Source organism: Trifolium pratense, linkage group LG6 (assembly GCF_020283565.1).
Source record: "Trifolium pratense cultivar HEN17-A07 linkage group LG6, ARS_RC_1.1, whole genome shotgun sequence".
Taxonomy (NCBI): domain Eukaryota; kingdom Viridiplantae; phylum Streptophyta; class Magnoliopsida; order Fabales; family Fabaceae; genus Trifolium; species Trifolium pratense.
In genome coordinates, this window is record NC_060064.1 from 4544144 (window position 1) to 4563267 (window position 19124).

Here is a 19124-nt window from a genome sequence, read left to right on the forward strand (position 1 = left end):
GTTTGAAACTTAGACCCCAAGTGGGAGAATTGTTAGAGTTGTGTGGTCTAAATTAGTCCCACATCGCTTATTTTATTTCTGTTATGTCTCATTAAGTGCTATATATATAGACATCTTGTAAACTTCTATATACCAAGTAATAAAGCTCTTCTCTAGTGCAACCGTGGACTAGGCACACACACTGTGTGCTGAACCACGTTATATCTTTGTGTCCTCTTTCTCTTTTTCTATTCTTCTCATTTCTTCTACTATTATTATTGCTCGATACTAACACAAGATGTATTATTCTTCTGAAATACTCCCTCCGTCCCAAAATATAAGCAAAAATTGATCAATGAAAGTTGATGTATTTGGTTTAAAATTTAGTCTAGATACATTCACTTTTGTTGATCTCATTTTGCTTATATTTTGGGACGGAGTAGTATTGCATATGAAAAGGCCAGATGTATTGACTTGTTAAGTTGTCTCCGTCGTGAGAAGACATTTTAATGTTTTGCAAAATTGTCTATGATATCACAAAAACTTACAATGACACCATACTAAAAAAAGCGATTTGCAACTTTCCATAAGAGCTCCCTTTAATGTTTAGACTCAAATATTAATCAAGAAATTAAGTGGTCTTTCCATCTTTTTACAAAAGAAAAGGTTCAAAAGCCAAACTAATTAAGTGCATGTTTTGTATTACGGTCACTTTGCCACTTTGATACCATCTCATACACCGAGCACAATATGCTTAAATCTGTGACCGCCCTTTTGCATTCCAAAACATATTTCACAGCGGTTTGCCAAACGTACTGTAGCTTCAATTCTGACCCACGTCCAAATCCAACATATTTTGACCAAGAAAACAAACCCGACAAAGTCCAAGTTTTGTTACTTTGATTCATTCAGTTTCATTAAGTTGAACCAAAGCTATGAAAACCCAGGAAGGACGAGCGAGCTGGAAATCAAACTCATACTTCAGTACCACATAAGATCATTACAATGCAATGAGCACAAAATGTAAGAAGTTAATTACATCACTTTACATAATGAAACAGATTTTTACTAACAGAATTATTCAAGTGTTACATCCATATTGACCCATGGACTATCAATCAACTCGGTATGTGCCAAACTTTCGATGGGACATATTCAGAAGAACAATATATATGGCAGATCTTAACCTAATGGGAAGTCCATAAATAGATTTTTTAGCAGGAGCACCAATATACATGGGCAAAATCTACTGCGCTTTATCTAGCAGGAGCACCCATAGACTCAACAAGTTCTTCCATGAGCTCCTTTTGTTCCATTGAAACACAAGACTGCAAAAAAGAGAAAATTTCAACAATGCAGAGCCATGATATTGATAAATCAATTTCATTCATTCATTCATTTATATGAATCTACTATTAATGGCAAAGTCAGTACTTGCAGTATACCCTTTTTAATGTAAAGTGCATTTGATCAGTCTTCTAGTGTTTGCTAACTTTGTGGTTTGCTAATTGTGTTTTGACTTTGTTCTTTCAAAAAAGCAGAGTGGAAGCCTAATTCATCGTAGGTCCCAGCCCAAGCCTTAACTATTGCCAATTTGCCAGGGTTACCATCTTCTACCCTTGCTGTAGTTTTTGGTAATATAATTGAAGAAACTGTTGATTTTTTGGTTAAAGTGAATTTTGGTTTCGGAACCATTGTTATTGGTCGGCATCCAGTACCTGGCAATATCATCCCCAAAGCTTCCACTCGACATAACCAAATCCAAACCCAAGGGTGTTTCAATTATTTAGGATTTCTTTGAATAATTTTCTCTTTCTAAGGCCTTGCTCGTCACACCCATATTCATCTTAACAAGAAAACTACCTTCATCAAATTATTTCTAAATAAACCCCCTCAAAATGTGCCCAGGTGCACCTATATTAATATATACCACCTAGAAGTGTGCTACAGAATATACCTGAACAGCATCCTCTATGTCACCACCTAGAAAAGAGGTGAGCTCAAAGTTCCTCTTCAATCTGTGGTCAGTAACCCTGTTGTCCTATAAGAAAAATTAAGTGTCAAAATTTGTCAGTAAAACCATAATTTCATCATGAAAAATGGACTTTAATAAATCTATCTAGCTCAGACGACTATGCCACCAGGAACAAATAACAGATCACTGGATCTTATTCACTTCACTCAATGAGTGTGATTTTCAGAGATTAAAAAATACTCCATAATTTAAGGTGCATGTTGCTTTTGTATCTTCTCTTTACTTCTCTTTCTAACTAAACACCAATGACTCACACCTTATAATTAATTTATAAATGGGAAAATTTGTTATGAATATAATGATGAAGTTTTTGAAACTTTTTAAATTTTGGAACGGTAATGGAAAAACTAACAAGTGAGATTGCACAACAACGACACCAAGAAAAAATACGGCCTGCACTGCAACATTGAATACCTTAAAATTGTAGGTCCGGATTTTTTCTGCACGTGCTCCTGTACCAACCTGTAAATAGAGAGTGTGTGCTGTAAAATATTTCAATTTTATATCTATCTACTAACTGAAATAGCCAGCTCACCAAATAAATTATGACTAATGCAAATCATGACAGCCACATCTAAAATATTTGATCATCCAAATAGAAAATTGGAAATTGAACTAGGGGAGAAGCCAGTGATGTGTTGTTATTGAAGGTCATAGAAGCGGGGTTTGCAATAATTACTAAGTTTTGCTGGGTTTGTAGTTGAAAAAAGTTTTGACGTTATCAAAGAACATAAACGAGGCATAAAGATTGCTTCAACATAATGCCAATGCATATGAACATTCTGCATATAACATCTAAGTTTTGACGTTATCAAAGAACATAAACGAGGCATAAAGATTGCTTCAACATAATGCCAATGCATATGAACATTCTGCATATAACATCTAAGGCAATTATGAGACTCTGTGTCTGTACCAACAATTCTACAATTGCAAAGTAGCTTGACGGAGTGGCTGGTCCTAGGTTGTCCTTTTATTTAATTTTTTTTTTTGGGTACATTAGGTTGTCCTTTTAAGGATGACACAAATGTACTTTAGTAAACATTCATAAATAACCCAAAGGACCTAAATCATCAAGGCATGAACAAGCAAAGGAATGAAGTCTACTCTGGCAAAATACACAAGACGGATCATACCTGTGATTTTCTTTGATTTCGTATTGACTCTTGTTGCTCCCTTACCTTTATCTCATATCTGTAAGAAAATCTTATATCAATTCTAAATGCAACATATTAAAAGTACTGACGTGCTCATGATGTTTGGCCAGCTTTTTGTTTTGTGGTATTTATATCTTTCAGTTCCTCATATATAATGAAACTCATGAAACTATAGCCATATTCATCTTGTAAACATGTTTTTAAGATATAAAGTGTAGGGGAAAAAAGTTGAAAATTTTGTAGACTTCACACAACTCAGTTCTAAAACCAGACTTTGTGATGTTTACAGAAAAAGAAAAAAAAAAAAAAAACTAGGTGGCAATTGTGACGCTTACAGTTTGGCTCGCAGTAACTTAAAAGCAAGATTCTTGTTCTGAATCTGTGTCCTTTGTTCAGTACAAAAGATGCGGATTCCCGTTGGTTTATGAACAAGATCAATTGCTGTTTCAACCTTATTAACATTCTGGCCTGTAAGATATCATTGTATCAGAATTCGTAGAGGAATGGAATTTGTATTTTGTTCCGGGAAAATTAAAGATTGATTGCTTGATTGAAATAGTTTTATGTTCATAGATCTATACCTCCAGCACCCCCAGAACGTGCCGTTGTCACTTCAATATCTTTTGGGTCAATTGTGACTTCAACTTCATCAACCTAGATAAAGATTTTAAATCTATAGATTTATATGATGTTCTAAAATCTTGAGAGGAGGAGTGAAGACATCTACTCATGTATTAGTAGGCTAAAAGCTATGCTCATTAAAGCACATACAATTAAACAGGACATGGTCTTTAATCACAAATTGAAATAGGCATTCTATGAGACTAGACAACATATTGAGAATACCTTACATCTATACCCCACTTCAAAAAACTTAGACCTACGCTAGCTACTTTTATGATTTAGATAGACCTTTATGCATAAACAGTAACTTTAGGACTTTAAAAAACAGTAGGACTTTAAAAAAATCCTCAGACCCAATGACCTATATGTTGGAGTCATGAATAACGTATTGCTAAAAGCCTGAAACATGCAATCTACCTCTGGCATAATGGCCACTGTTGCAGTAGAAGTATGTACGCGGCCCTGTGTTTCTGTTAGAGGAACACGCTGAACTCGGTGGACACCAGATTCGTATTTTAATTTACTGTAGACACGATTTCCTTTTATCTCCATCACATAAGTTTTGAACCCCCCTTTTTCTGCCTAAAAGATGAAAACAAACAAATTATACAAGTTACAGAAGCTATTAAAAACTGTATTGGGTTTTCATGAGGAGCACCTCAGAGAATGAGATGGCAGAATGCTTCCAAGAATTACGTTCACTAAATTTTTCATACATTCGGACCTGATTCAACAAAACAGCATCAGGATGTGATTAGAATTTAATCTATAGCAATAAAAAAAGCTAGACCAGAAGACAGAAAATAATTCTTGGAGACAGTCAAATGATTCAGAAACGGGCCAATAACAGACTTTGTGTGTGTGTGTGTGCGCGCGAGTGTCATTGTTCTTCGTGCACTTTGCATGGGTAAGAAAGGACAAATAAAAGCATGTACCTACAAGATCACCAGCCCATATCCCAGCCTCATCGCCACCAGTACCTGCTCTTACTGCAAAAGTGAATGAAGATAAAATAATTTAAACGCTGAAAATTGTAATAAGACAAATGGAAATAATAACAATAATAATATAATATTGATATGTTAAGCTATTTATCCAGAAATTTCAGAATGTAACTACAATGAGATGTAGGAGACAAGGAGAAGCAGGCAATCCAGATATCATGCCACTCCTTGTGATGTATAATAAATCCAATCGATGAGTATCCACTTGTCACACAGTAAAATTAAAAAAACTGTGGCACTAGTGTTTAAAAATTAGCTTTATGTTCTCTAACATAAGTCTCAGTCATACAACATTCAACTGAGCCATGAAGTAAAAATAAATCACTGAAATGAACAGAATCTACCTTCAAGCATTATGTTTCTTGCATCCAGAGGATCACTGGGAAGCAGTAAAACCTGCCAACATGTAAGATGCAATTAGTAAGTTTCTAAAATCTGAGAGAAATAGAAAATAAAGAAATAAAAAATAGAGAATGGGAGATAGGTGATTGAAAACTCAACATAGCCAAAGACAGAATAGGGTACAATCAAAAGAAAGACAAAAGATAGGAGATTCTTGGCATGGTTTTTAAAAAAAGCAGAACAAAAGCTCGTTATGGCCAATAAAAAAGAGAATACATATGATGCAAACATTGAAATTTACTATGCGGGGTTTTGACATTTCAGATGATATTTCACATTTGGGGTTGATTGAGGATTGCTTGATTGATAGTATTGACGTATACTAACTTTCAGGTAAAATTAGCATATTCCTGATGAAATATGACAAAAATATTGTAGTAACTTACAATCCCAATTCTCAAAACAATGAAATGAACAAAAAGAAACCTTCAGCTTGTCCTCTAGCTCTGTGAGTTGCTTGGACAAAGATTCAATTTCGTAAGATATCATTTCCGCCATATCCTCGTCATTGCCATCATCCTTTGATAAAGCTATAATGTTGATTAAGAAGAAGTTGAAAACAAATAAATAAATAAATAAACAGTAATATGGATCATCCTTCAACTCAATGAGTGGAAAAATTATAGTCATTGATCAAACCTTTGGCTTCTTCAAGCATCTTCTCACAGTCTTTAAATTTCTGATACATGGACACAACCTAAGTTCACAATATCACATTGATGACATTAGAAGACAGTTTGGATAAACTTCTCAAAAATTAGTTATGGAAGGAAAAATAAATATTGAAAATGTTGTAATATTAACAACCATAAATTTTTTAAACAGAATTTTCTTACAGCAGTTAAAATCAACTTGTGCATTTTTAAACAGTTTGGATAAACTTCGTCAAAAAAAGTAATAATGTTATAAATTATAATGCCGCTATTTGACAATATTTTGTACTACTAAATAGTACATAGTGTATCACAAAACAATAGTGATTTGTTCAAATTCCACTACGCTATAGCAGTATAACGTCACTATAGCCGCTATTTAACAACACTTCTATAACCATACATTTATTTTAGTTGATAACCATTTATAGCTTATAAGCTAATCTAAATTAAGCCTAATTCAATGCAAAGGTGGAAAAAAATGATAATAAGAAACAATATAAATCGGAGTACCACGTCAAGCTCTGACACCGATTGTGCTATCTTCTGATACTCGCTGGGATTAGAAACAATGTCTGGATCAGCAAGCTTCACCTGAAATAGTAATTTCACATTTCAGACATATATAACCTTATGCAGAAAATAATTTCATACATAAATAACTATATGCAGAAATTAATACTACTAGAATTAGCGTGTAAAAGTATACCGATAATTCTTTCCATGTTTTCTCAGCAGATTCAAGCTTCAATAAAAGATAAGGTTCCTGAAATTAAACACCGTGAAAAGTAAATACAAGCATAAAAAGTGAATTGAAGTAACTATATGATGATAATTGAATGGTTTTAGTGAGGTACCGCCATGCATACGAATCTAGTAGAAGTGAGAGTAGTTCTGGTGGGAAGAACAGTGACGCGTCTGTTAATGAATTGGTGAATTGAACGGTGTCGTAACGGAATTGCGTCGCGGCGTGTGGCGTATATTCGAGCGGTGAAGCTCGCCGTTAAGCTGTTCATGGTGTTGAAGTTACACAGCAATGACTCTGTATTTTTTTTTTTGGATAAAGAATAAAGAAGAAGAAGAAGAAGACACGGATATGAATATGAGAGCGGTTGTGAATTGCTGTTAGGATCAGAGACTGTTTGGGCTGGGCTATTTATTTAGGGCTTAGGCTTGAGATATGTTTGTTTAGTTTTCTGGGTTTGGTTATTGCCACTGTAGTTTTCTACTTATACACCCCTTCTTATTTCTTAAATATTCTTTTCAAAAGGAAATAGTGATTTTGGTCTTGGAAGTGTAATTTTGTAGTCTACAAATGTAGCGAAATTGAAAATGCATCTCTATTGTTTTTATGTTAGTAATTTTATGGACTAAATTGATTAAGAAAAAATACATTACATAACTAAGTTGATTATCTAAAAAAGATTCGATGACTAAATGACTAATAACAAACACACTTGTGGTTGTGTTTTACAATTTTGATACAGATAAGAACTAATGTGATGTTGAGTTGTGCTTTCAGAAACTAAAGTAGATCTTTTGCCCTTTCAAAATAATCTTTAATTTTTAAAGAAGTATTTGGTAAAGAATTTTTTTTAAGCATACTAAATTAGATATTCCGCCCTTTCAAAATACTTTTTAATCTACCAATCGTTATTTGGTTCAATGGTGATTGACGCTGAACTTGCTAGAGAGGACCACAGTTCGATCACTTGCAAGTGGAGGAAACTTAATCCCTTTAAGAAAATGGTCTCACGTTCGATGTCCGACTCTTGCATTTGGAGAAAATATACCTTACATATTCTACATGTTTCAACGAATTAGTCACTATTAAACGACGGTGTAAACTTCATACATATAATTTAAAATAGATCAATACTAATTGATCGGAATTTACTCCATTTACTATATCTCCATTTGTCCATTTAGGATATAGATAAACACGGTGTGAAGAATAGTGAGACCACTAATCTTCATCTATGTTTACCCCAAATTCAGTACTAATTGATTGATATTAGGCAAATTCATAGAATGTTCATTTAATTAGGCACATCACGCATGCTTATAATATAATGATGATGTTGATTATGAGACTGCTGCGGCATCCTAAGCTTTTTGGATCCGGTACGGCCCACGACATAGTAGAGGCCCACATTGGGCCAGTCCAGTATATTGTGTCTGTCTATCATTTTTCATAAAATAAATAAACTTTGGCACTAATTCTTACATTCCTTTTTCTTCTTCTTGGCTTCTTACATTCTTACATTAGGTACAATTGTGACAGTGATAGTAGTATATCATGCGAGAATGGAAAACAGCAAGAAATTCACGTCATATGCAGAGGTCTATACCGAATAAATGATTTTAAATAATCATGTTTTAATTAAGTTCTATTGAAAGAGGCCAAGAGCAAGAAGGAACAAGAATGATTTATAAATGTATAATATTAGTAAAAGAGTCGACAAGTCTTAACTCAACAGTTAAAAAATATTGATATTGTTAGACCGAATGTTATGATCGGAGTTCAAACTCCGTCTCCTTCACTTATGTGTGTGAGTTTATAATGACTTTATCATTTTGTCTATCTACTAAAAAAGTATTCGTAAAAGAGATCAATTTATTGTATTGTAATATAGTTGTTATGAAAAAAAAATGAACATCATATTGTATTTCTACATTATCATCATGACATTCTCATTGATGTGTGCTTTTGAGGTTGTGCAATTAACATTTCTCCATTTGATGTGTGTCTAAATGTAGATTTGTTTCTTTGAAAAGGAATTCTCAAACATATAATTTATAAATTTCTTATCGGGGAATAAAAAAAGAAACAAATTCCGTTAGGATAGTTCAGATGGTAGCGACTATGAATATTATCAAAGGAGCGAATTTCGATCTTTAAATTTTCTATTTTTCCACACTTATAATATATGAGTCTAACCACTATACTATTGAACCTAAAAAAAATAAAGGAATCAGTGATCCACATTCCACGACCACAACCACAAAACAACAAAAAATGTACTAAATTGTGCTGAAATTAAGCACCACCCGGACTACTAACAACCATTCAACAAAAGAAATTGATGCTTTAATCATTATGTGTTTATGTTCATCATTCATCCAACAGTTGTCACATTGAGCATGGTGATGACACAACTTTAGTCCAAATATGCAATGACACATTCATTTAAAAATTAACATTACTCTTCAATTTCATTTAACATTTATTTTCACACATTGCAACACATACTAATTTTCCACCATTTCAATTCATACATACATGTATTAAGCTGAACTAGTCCATTTTGTAGTATATATTACATCATTATTAACATGCAATGCAATCCAACTCATATGCTTTTTAAGTTTTGATTCCAACTTTAACCAACTTTACACATAATATATGTAGTTATTTATGTTATAGCTTTTACTTAATTAACTACCTTTAATTAACTATAGTCATTAATTTATAACAACTCATAAAAGCACTGCAATTTCTTAACCATGTAAAGAAAAGCAATGACCACACACACATTCACCACCTTTCACTGAAAAGTGCATTTGCACCACACTTGCATTCATTTTCCTTCATCTTAAATTAGATTATTTATTTAAGTGATTTTTCTTGCAATCTTCTTCATGTGACTTTCACTTCACTTCAAGTTTCCATTGACAGAAAATAGAGAGGCTAGTTGAGAAAATGGGAGTTGTAACTCTTGGTGAATTGAAGCCTAGTGTTTCAGGAAGAAGAACTTTTCGTCCAAGTTCAAGCATAAGACATGCCACTGAATGGTATAATAATCTTCTACTAGTACTACTTCTTAAAATGTTTTACCCCATTTTTTGTTTATTGCAACGCGCAATTCTAGAAGTTTATATTCAACACAGATACAGACACTAAACACGATACTGATAATATAGTTTTTAAAAATGGAATATTAAATGTAACTGTAAGTGTCAGTATCATGTTAGTGTCGGAGTATTATGTTGGTGTCGGAGATATTTGAGACTTGGTTGATTAAGATGTAAAATTTGACATGTAGTCCTATACCTCCATTTGACAATGATATGGTACTCCATGATGAATATTTAGATTTCATTTGTTAGCTATATGGTAAACATTTGATGTTTTCTTCTATGAATTATTATGATACTATTATTTTAGCTTTTGGACTAAATGACTTTGGAAATGGAAATCTCACCGACAATGAACAATATTTTTGGCTGCACATAGAACATGACAACTGTGAAATCAACTTGACCATACTAGTATGACTCCAATGATTTACATTAATGGGTTCCACTATATTGAAAAATAGCATAGACCTCAAAAATTCAAAATTCATATGTAACAATATTGGGTCTATTCTTATCCAAGATCTTGATCTTGGATGTTTAAGTTGTCTTTTTATTTGTGGTGTACAATTTACAAACCATATAGATTGAGTTCCATTTGATGCATTAAATTTAGCATATATGACATTAAAGGCTCTTTCAATGTCTCTGATAATCTCAATCTTTGGTAATAATGTATTATTAAATTTTTTGCTTTTCATTGAAATTTGAAATTTTCATTCATGTCTATGTATATATAGTGATTCAGCAAGAGTATTTTTTGCAGGCCAATTTCTGATGTTTCTAGTGATCTTACCATCCAAATAGGAGCATCAACCTTTTCACTTCATAAGGTAAATGAAACAATCTTCCATTCTAATATGTTATGTTATAAACTTATAATTATACATTCAGCATGGTTTTCTTTGGTTTACATTTTGAGGTTAAATTAAATCCTTACATTTTTAGGTGTCAATGAATAGTTGGATTTTTTTTGAGTAGAATCATTATAATTTTGCTATCAACATATGTAGTTGAGAAATCTTATATGAGTTTATTTGTTGATACATTGTCGGTGTAAAAAGATTTACACTGTCAACAAATCACAACCAACCATACGTGTGACTTTAGAAGTAGTTATGATTAAAGTTAAATATCTTTAATGATTTCACAGTGACGATTGGTTTATAGTGTAAATGTGTATATGAATTAAATTCATCTTAGTGGCTTCTTTTCATGCCTCAATTTAGGAAAAATATTCAAAGCAAAATTTTTCACTAAGAACTTATAAAACTCTTGCTACTTTCCCTAGTTTCCTCTTGTTTCTAGGAGTGGAAGATTTAGGAAGCTTCTATCAGAAGTAAAAGATTCAAAAGTTCCGCGCGTAAGTCTTCCAACTGTGCCAGGTGGCATAGAGGCATTTGAACTAGCTGCAAAATTCTGTTATGGAATCAACATTGATTTCACTCTCTCAAATATTGCTATGCTACATTGCACATCACATTTTCTTGAAATGACAGAAGAATTTTCAGAAAAGAATTTGGTGACAAGAGCTGAATCATATCTAAAAGAAATAGTACTTCCAAACACATCAAGCATTATAAATGTTCTTCACCAATGTGAAAATCTTGTTCCTTTAGCAGAAGAAATAAACCTTGTTAATAGGCTAATTAACGCAATTGCGAATAATGCATGCAAAGAGCAACTTACTTCTGGTTTGTTAAAACTTGATCACACTTTTCCTTCTAAAACAACATCAATGATGGAACCAGAAACACCGTCGGATTGGTGGGGGAACTCGTTAAATGTTCTTAGTCTTGATTTCTTTGAACGTGTTGTATCGGTTATGAAATCGAAGGGATTAAAACAAGAGTTGATCAGCAAAATTTTGGTAAACTATGCACATAATTCTCTTCAAGGGATTACCAGTGTTAGTTCACTTGACATAGAATTGCAAAAGAAACAAAAGGTTATTGTCGAAACTATAGTTCGGTTACTACCAACTCAATCAAGGAAAAGTCCAATTCCAATGGCGTTTCTATCATGTTTATTGAAAACTGCGATAGCAACATCAGTATCAACTTCTTGTAAATGTGATCTGGAGAGGCGTATCGGTCTACAACTCGATCAGGCAATCCTCGAAGACATACTTATTCCAACGAATTTGCCTTCAAATACTCACAACATAATGTATGATATAGATTCAATTTTGAGAATCTTTTCTACATTTCTAAACTTAGATGATGTGGATGATGAAGACAGTGATTTCAGAGATGAAAGCCAGATGATGTATGAGTATGAATTTGACAGTCCCGGATCGCCAAAACAAAGCTCAATTCTTAAGGTATCGAAATTACTAGACAATTTTCTTGCTGAAGTAGCACTAGACTTGAACCTTTTGCCATCAAAATTCATAGCACTTGCCGAACTTCTTCCGGATCATGCTCGTGTTACAAGCGATGGACTTTATAGAGCTGTTGATATCTTCCTTAAGGTTAGAACTCGGAATTGAATCCCTTCTATTACAAATACTAAGATTTTTTACTCTGATTGCATACTTATTAATCTCTTAAATAAATGACTTTGCTGCACTATGATTCAGTCTTTGTCGCTTTGATTCGTAAAGAAAAGAAAATATTAAAATTTTACTATAATCAGTTGCTGGTTTATTTATCGTATAGGTTCATCCGAACATTAAGGACTCTGAGCGGTATCGCCTAAGCAAAACAATCGATTGTCAGAAACTATCTCAAGAAGCATGCAGTCATGCAGCACAAAACGAAAGGCTACCGGTACAAATAGGGGTACAAGTTCTATACTATGAACAAATAAGGCTTCGAAACGCGATGAATGGAGGACACAATCAAATCTTGTTTGGTGGAATTCATGGTCAATTTCCTCAAAGATCAGGGAGTGGTATAGGAAGTGGAGCAATTTCGCCTAGAGATAACTATGCATCGGTAAGAAGAGAGAATCGAGAGCTGAAGCTTGAAGTTACAAGAATGAGAATGAGGTTGAATGATTTGGAGAAAGATCATGTTTCTATGAAGCAAGAACTTGTGAAGACACATCCTGCACACAAATTCTTCAAATCATTTGCCAAAAAACTAAGCAAATTAAATGCAATATTTCGTATTAACAGTACTCGTGGCAGTGGAACCGGAAGGTCTAGTTCGCAAACTCAAACTTGGTTTCCTTTTCAAAGGAGAAGGTGTCACTCAGTTTCATGACTATATATATGAAAATGTATAACATTTTTCAGTGTATAGTATGCATAAACATAATGCATCATATATATGATCAATGTGACATTTTTCAACTTGACAGAATTTTGAGTTAATACTATATGCTTCTGAATGACTTTTATTGTGTTCATCATTTTCGAATTTGAGAAGGGGATTGCTTAATTAAACTAGTATCGTCCTATGAATCAGAATTTTTAATAATATTGATCAGGGAATAAAATATGTTAGAGTTAGACCTTTAAATTTTTTATCAGATTAAGCTTAGGCTTTGTAAACTTTAGCTCGGCCTAATCTATTTTCACGCTAATATTGATAGAGTAGATATATAGGGGATTAACGGTTTATGAACCGAAAGGTTGATAACAAAGTCAGTAGGACCAACATAGTCCGACAAAAATAGTAGATACTTGAATCTCTTAATCATTTGATTTTCGGTTTGATCCCTGACTAATGCGTATGGAAAAATATTTGTTAGAAAAAGTCAACCTTTAAATGTATCTCAAGTTCTCAACTACCTCGAGAGAATTAACTTTCACAGTTACGCGCAGATGATACTTTTGATTTTAAAAAAAGAAGAAGTCGCGGGATGGCATCCTAGGCAGCAAATACTATGACTCTTTGAGATCCGATGAATCATTTTTATTATGTGATATTAATGACCAGAGTGACAAACATGCAATGATTCTGCTAGTAAATAAAAATGCAATGATTATTCATTACTACTACCAAATAAAACATGCAATGATTATTTCCCACTTCGACTCCATTTTTCATGCGTAATAATACCATTTTCACAACAAAATTATTTGACTCCCACTTCCTACTTTGCTTGGATATAACTTTTCCGGCAAGAATAAGCAAAAGTAAGAAAATGATGGTGTGATTAAAAAGGAGAAACAACACATCATTTATTAGTTTTATTTTTATGTTGCTCTATTAGGCCTATGTTATGTTTTTGGTCAATTAAAAAGGCCAAGCAAGCTTATGAATTTATGTGTCCACCTTTCTCCCTAGTGCATGTAGAAAGAGGTACTCTCCTTGTTCCCTATTACAGTATATCTAAAATTTCAAAAAAAAAAAAAAAGTTTCATTGAATAACTGACATACATAACTGATCAATAAAGATCAATATTTGATCAAATAAGGTAAATTAGTTGGGTGTGCATGTAAACACAGGATAAGAGAAAAAAATGATTATAAAAAACTAAACAGTATCTATGAGACTGTTCTTGTGGGTTGAGAAGAAGAGAAAATGAAAAAGATAAACAGTGTAATTAAAAATGAAATTATGCTTTTGTCCCTTGCTTTTTAATTTTAATCTAAATTACGTAATTGCCCCTAGTTAGTTGTCAAAGAAAATTGTCTAAGAATAACATTTCTGTAAATATTTGAGGTGTTGTTTTTTTTAACATACTACAGTCGTTTGAAATATGTGTTACAAAATTAGGGATTTGATTAGGACTGTTGTTTTTTGATAAGTTTCTAAAAAACTTGAATTTCTCAGTAGTTGTTTGTTTGTACTGTTCTCCTTGAACCGAGCTTCGGAGGTAGAAAGAAGAACAAATGTCCTGTTTATTGCCACACTTCAACTGTCCTCCTCCTCCTATCATCCATACCCACCGCCATCATCTCATTCTTCTATGTATAAATCAATCAATCAATCAATTTTCCCCAATTATTATGTATTCTTCTTCTTCTTCTTCAATATATATATATATATATACTCACTACTCTTTCTTTCTTTTGCAGCAGCAGCAGCAGCAGCATCGGCATCAGCCACCAAAACAAGAAGACACTTCCGCCCACAGTGTATTTTGTCTCCTTCAACGCCAAAAGTAGCTTGGCCCTGTGTCGCCGCCGCTCAGGTTCCTTATCATTTTTCAATTTCAACTTATTATATCTTCTTTTTTGTTGTGAATTCGTCAATAAAATTACACCAAAAAAAGAACGAACTTGATGTGTAGAGCAATAGAACGACAACCAATAACAAGAGGAATAAACAATAATAATAATAATAACAACGATAAAGGAGAAGAAAGAAGGATAATTTGTTTACCCAGTTCAGTCCGACAATGACCTGCTTTGGGGTAGAGACCAGCTCTCCGTCCCACTATAATCAAACTAGTAACTCTACACAAAAAATCCCAAAGGGTTACTAGCAAACCCTAACTCTACCCAATTCCCGAATCTCTTCCTGTGACCAAGAGGCTCAATTTGACCTAGTCTACCCAAGGTGAATCGAATAACCCTTTGGCCAACCCTAGAGTTATACCAAGAGACAACCCTCTTGTTTTTCTCTAAAACCCTAGCCTTGGTGTTGCGGAAAATCCTTATTCACTAACACCTCACATGTTGCTCTCTTATTTTTCTATAATTATAGGAAGATATATGCCAAAAAAAGAATTTTTTCACAAAATCTGCAAAGAAGTTACTTAAGATTAACAACTAGAGCTACAAGGCTTCTTACTCCATCTGAAGAAGTTAAGTTGTCTGAAGGAATACAGGTAAGGATTGTATGCTAGTGATGTTGCATTAGTGCTTAAAACCAAGGTTTTATAAAAAAAAAAAAAAAAGAAGTCTGCGACCTGGATATGGTCTGCGGCGTCATGATTTTTGAGCTCTCTTTGATCGCTATTTAGACTGCAATTCTCTGCAATATTGACTATTGAGTATTGCAATGCTACCATGATCATTAGTGCGACTGCAATTTAAAACCTTGTTTAGAAAAACCTGGTAGAGAATAAACCATTCCCTTCACACTCTTGATAGTTGATATGCTCCTAAATCACCCAATATTCATCATATAATCTTCATAAATTGCTCATTGATCTTATGGTTTTGTAAATTAATATCTATATCTTTCATGTTTGGATCCACAGCAGCGAAATTCTCTGCCGCTGCCTCTGCTGCATCATTCCTGGTCATTGGATTATTTTTCTTTTCCACACCGTCTTTGTTTGTTCTTGCTTCCCAGACATGTGCATCTTTTATCACTTCATCAAATCAATATGGTTGCTACTTTTAATTTTGTTGCAAATCAATTTTCTACTTATTTTCTACACAACGTTGTTTGTTCAGTGATTTACAGTCCCATAGAGTTTGCATATTCTGTTAAATTTTGATTTATAAAATTGAAGGTTCTTGAACTATAAGAAATATGAGAAAATAGGTAGATCAACATCATTCTCAATAGGTATCAATTATAAATTAGATGGACATATTTGTGAGAATGAAAATCTTAGATCGTTTGAAACCCATTATCGTAACATACAAAAAATTGGGGCCAAAAAGGATATGAAACAGAGCAACGTTTGCTCAAATAAGTTCATAGACTCATAACCTTGATGCAAGCAAGGATGGCATTTAATTGTGCCAAAAAAGAAAGAGTACATTGCTTTGGGATTTGAGGCACATAGAAGAACAAATGCTATATCTTTATATTATGGTTATGAAGGCACCAGAAAATAAAACAGCTAGCGGCGTGATTAATATGTTCCTAGAAAATGGATTAATTGAAGGGCTCAGATTCAGCTGCAGGCACCGCAACAGAGGTTGCTGCTGCTGAGCTGAGGATCCAAATCGATATCATTTTAAGAATATATCAAAATGACAGAAAAGGAAAAACTGCTAAATGAATAATTTTTCATTTAATCATAGTAAGTATAATGCTGTGGGATCTGGATCCTAAGCAGATAATTTTTCTGCAGCCCTCTCTGCAGCATTATTCTCAACCTTTGGATTGATCGCATGGCTGTAATATAAAACCCAAAAAAAAATAATCACAAAAACAAATGATCAACCCTTTTTTTCACAGCCTGCAACAAGCACAATAATACGCTAAAACTGTTGAACAACTGAGAGAAGAAGAGGCTATGGCCACTTTGTAGCAGCGGTGATCTCAACTTTATTGCTGGGATGGAGACCTTTAGATTTTAGCTTTCATATTGTTGTTGTTAACATTATACAAAACTTAGGTTTGGTATAGTTGTTGATATGCTGCAAAAAATTTGCCCTAGTTTCTTTTATTACGTTCTGAACCATTGTAATTCATTTGTCATTGTTATGTTGTGCGTCTGTGCAAATTGAGGAGAAGAAAAAATAACAAAGAAAAGTAAGGTGCAGACAAATATTTGTATAGAAAATGAGTTGATTAGGGATTGTGAGTGTTTAACAAAATTAAAATGAAAAATATGATTAACCAGTGTTTAGATAAAGAAAATGGTGTTTGATAAATAAAAAAATAGAGAAATTTGTGTCATTGCGGTGGTGAAAGAAGCTGGGCGAAGCACAGAAAATCCAAGTGCCTCAATTTCTTTTCTTTTCCACATTTTTTTGTATTTCATATGATGTTGATTTTGCTGATATATTGGTGTGTGTTTCTGACTAGGAAGTACTTGCTGATCCTGAACCTCAAACAGATGATGAACTTGATGATCCTAAACCTGACACATCTGATGAACAGCTCATTAAGCTGCTCATGAAAATGGACCTGGAAAAGGTAATGGACAGTCTCAATCCAAGACAGAAACAGGTGATTAGATGGAGATTTGGTATGGATGATGGCAGGATGAAGACCCTGCAAGAGATAGGGGAAGTGATGGGTGTTCATAGGTATAATGTTAGAGAAATTGAGGCACGTGCTTTTAAGAAGCTTAAGAGTGAGATGAGAATCGAGCATTTGCAGCACAGTGTGTGGTTGCATAACTTAGCTGTCAAACTCAGAATCTGTATGTGGTAATGTCTGCCTTTTTCATTAGGGAATTCTCCTTTAAATAATACTAAATAATACTGATACAATATGATATTGTAGTTAAGGACCTGATAAAGCTCGAAAAACCTCAAGAGGATCTTATGGAGGGGCTTAGTGATGTACTTTTGACTCCAAAAGCTCTTGAATCTCTAGAAACGGAAATTGGGATCAACCAGAGTCTTGAACCTTTGGTCTGTCCCTAATCTTGTTCAAATTTGTGCTTGAGGAAAAATAACTTTTTTTTTTCTTGACAAATAACTTCTTTTTGAGGAGAAATTACTTTTTTCATATGATATTGATTTTGCTGATATATTGGTGTGTGTTTCTGACCAGGAAGTACTTGCTGATCCTGAACCTCAAACAGATGATGAACTTGATGATCCTAAACCTGACACATCTGATGAACAGCTCATTAAGCTGCTCATGAAAATGGACCTGGAAAAGGTAATGGACAGTCTCAATCCAAGACAGAAACAGGTGATTAGATGGAGATTTGGTATGGATGATGGCAGGATGAAGTCCCTGCAAGAGATAGGGAAAATGATGGGTGTGAGTAGGGAGAGAATTAGACAAATTGAGGTATGTGCTTTTAAGAAGCTTAAGAGTGAGATGATGAGAGACGAGCATTTGCAGCTGCAGCACAGTATGTGGTCGCATAACTTAGCTGTCAAACTCAGAATCTGTTGTAATGGTCGGCTTTTTTATTGGGGATTTTTCCCTTAAATAATAATAATAATACTGATACCTACAATATGATATGTAGTCTTAAATCTTGCTAAAATTGCTAATCTACAGCTAGACTAATTAAACAGGAGAATAATTACATAATTACAGCACAATTAATGATTCATTAAATTGTCAAATTCCATTGACATTAGCCAATTAGAGAATAGCAGTGTATGAAATTCTGCAGCAGCAATTAGCTACAGATTGGAGTTGCTCATACAGAAATAGCCAATTAGCCATAAGCAGTCTCTGTAATACTATGTAATATATTATGTACAAGCCAATGATTGTTCAAACTACCTACATTAATGACTATGCACCGATGATGTACAACGTTTTTATACAATAACAAAAACACATAATCTTACCATTTATAATTATCTTTTAAAGATAACTAGCTACCAAAAACTATATTTTTTTAACGTTAGTCTAAAACTAGTTTACATCGACAATGCATATTATATATGTTTTTCCTAACAAAACTATAAAACTGTCCTTTCATTATTTTTTTTCTTCCTTTTAGATATGTATCTATGATGACGGCAGTATAAGTTTATCATATCTTGAATGTAGTAATAACTAATAATACCTTTCAAAAAAAAAAAAAAACTAATAATAAAAATTGATGGCGTAACTCAGTTTGATGAGACATTGTATGTCATATGCAAGGATCGAGATTCGAACCCCGATACTCTCACCTTATTCACTTGAC

General features: G+C 33.5%; 3 protein-coding genes across 9 annotated transcripts; 2 read left to right on the top strand and 1 right to left on the bottom strand.

The window, feature by feature from the left end:
- Nucleotides 1–941: 941 nt before the first annotated feature.
- On the bottom strand, nt 942–7047 carry LOC123889200 (peptide chain release factor APG3, chloroplastic). Its single transcript, XM_045938423.1, has 15 exons — nt 6712–7047; nt 6564–6620; nt 6368–6448; nt 5841–5898; nt 5628–5731; nt 5144–5195; nt 4735–4784; nt 4454–4519; nt 4213–4377; nt 3753–3825; nt 3507–3639; nt 3151–3208; nt 2429–2476; nt 1937–2020; nt 942–1307 (listed from the first exon to the last, which is right to left on the bottom strand). Exons 1-15 carry the CDS (start codon nt 6868–6870, stop codon nt 1236–1238), a joined length of 1260 nt encoding a protein of 419 aa, XP_045794379.1. The 5' UTR covers nt 6871–7047; the 3' UTR covers nt 942–1235.
- Nucleotides 7048–9053: 2006 nt separating this feature from the next.
- LOC123892538 (BTB/POZ domain-containing protein At1g03010-like) lies at nt 9054–13091 on the top strand. 2 transcript variants are annotated; one of them, XM_045942348.1, is made up of 4 exons: nt 9054–9649; nt 10479–10545; nt 11004–12185; nt 12373–13091. In XM_045942348.1, exons 1-4 carry the CDS (start codon nt 9558–9560, stop codon nt 12919–12921), a joined length of 1890 nt encoding a protein of 629 aa, XP_045798304.1. In that variant the 5' UTR covers nt 9054–9557; the 3' UTR covers nt 12922–13091. The 2 variants fall into 2 exon arrangements, with proteins under 2 accessions (XP_045798304.1, XP_045798305.1); XM_045942349.1 differs by lacking the exon at nt 9054–9649 and adding an exon at nt 10169–10379 and having other exon boundaries at nt 12373–13090.
- Nucleotides 13092–14356: 1265 nt separating this feature from the next.
- Nucleotides 14357–18536, top strand: LOC123890014 (RNA polymerase sigma factor RpoH-like). Of its 6 annotated transcripts, none has more exons than XM_045939554.1 (6): nt 14357–14578; nt 14683–14801; nt 15816–15947; nt 17324–17663; nt 17747–17877; nt 18020–18536. In XM_045939554.1, exons 1-6 carry the CDS (start codon nt 14500–14502, stop codon nt 18407–18409), a joined length of 1191 nt encoding a protein of 396 aa, XP_045795510.1. In that variant the 5' UTR covers nt 14357–14499; the 3' UTR covers nt 18410–18536. The 6 variants fall into 6 exon arrangements, with proteins under 6 accessions (XP_045795510.1, XP_045795512.1, XP_045795511.1 ...); XM_045939556.1 differs by having other exon boundaries at nt 14689–14801; XM_045939555.1 differs by having other exon boundaries at nt 14358–14578; nt 14686–14801.
- Nucleotides 18537–19124: the final 588 nt, after the last annotated feature.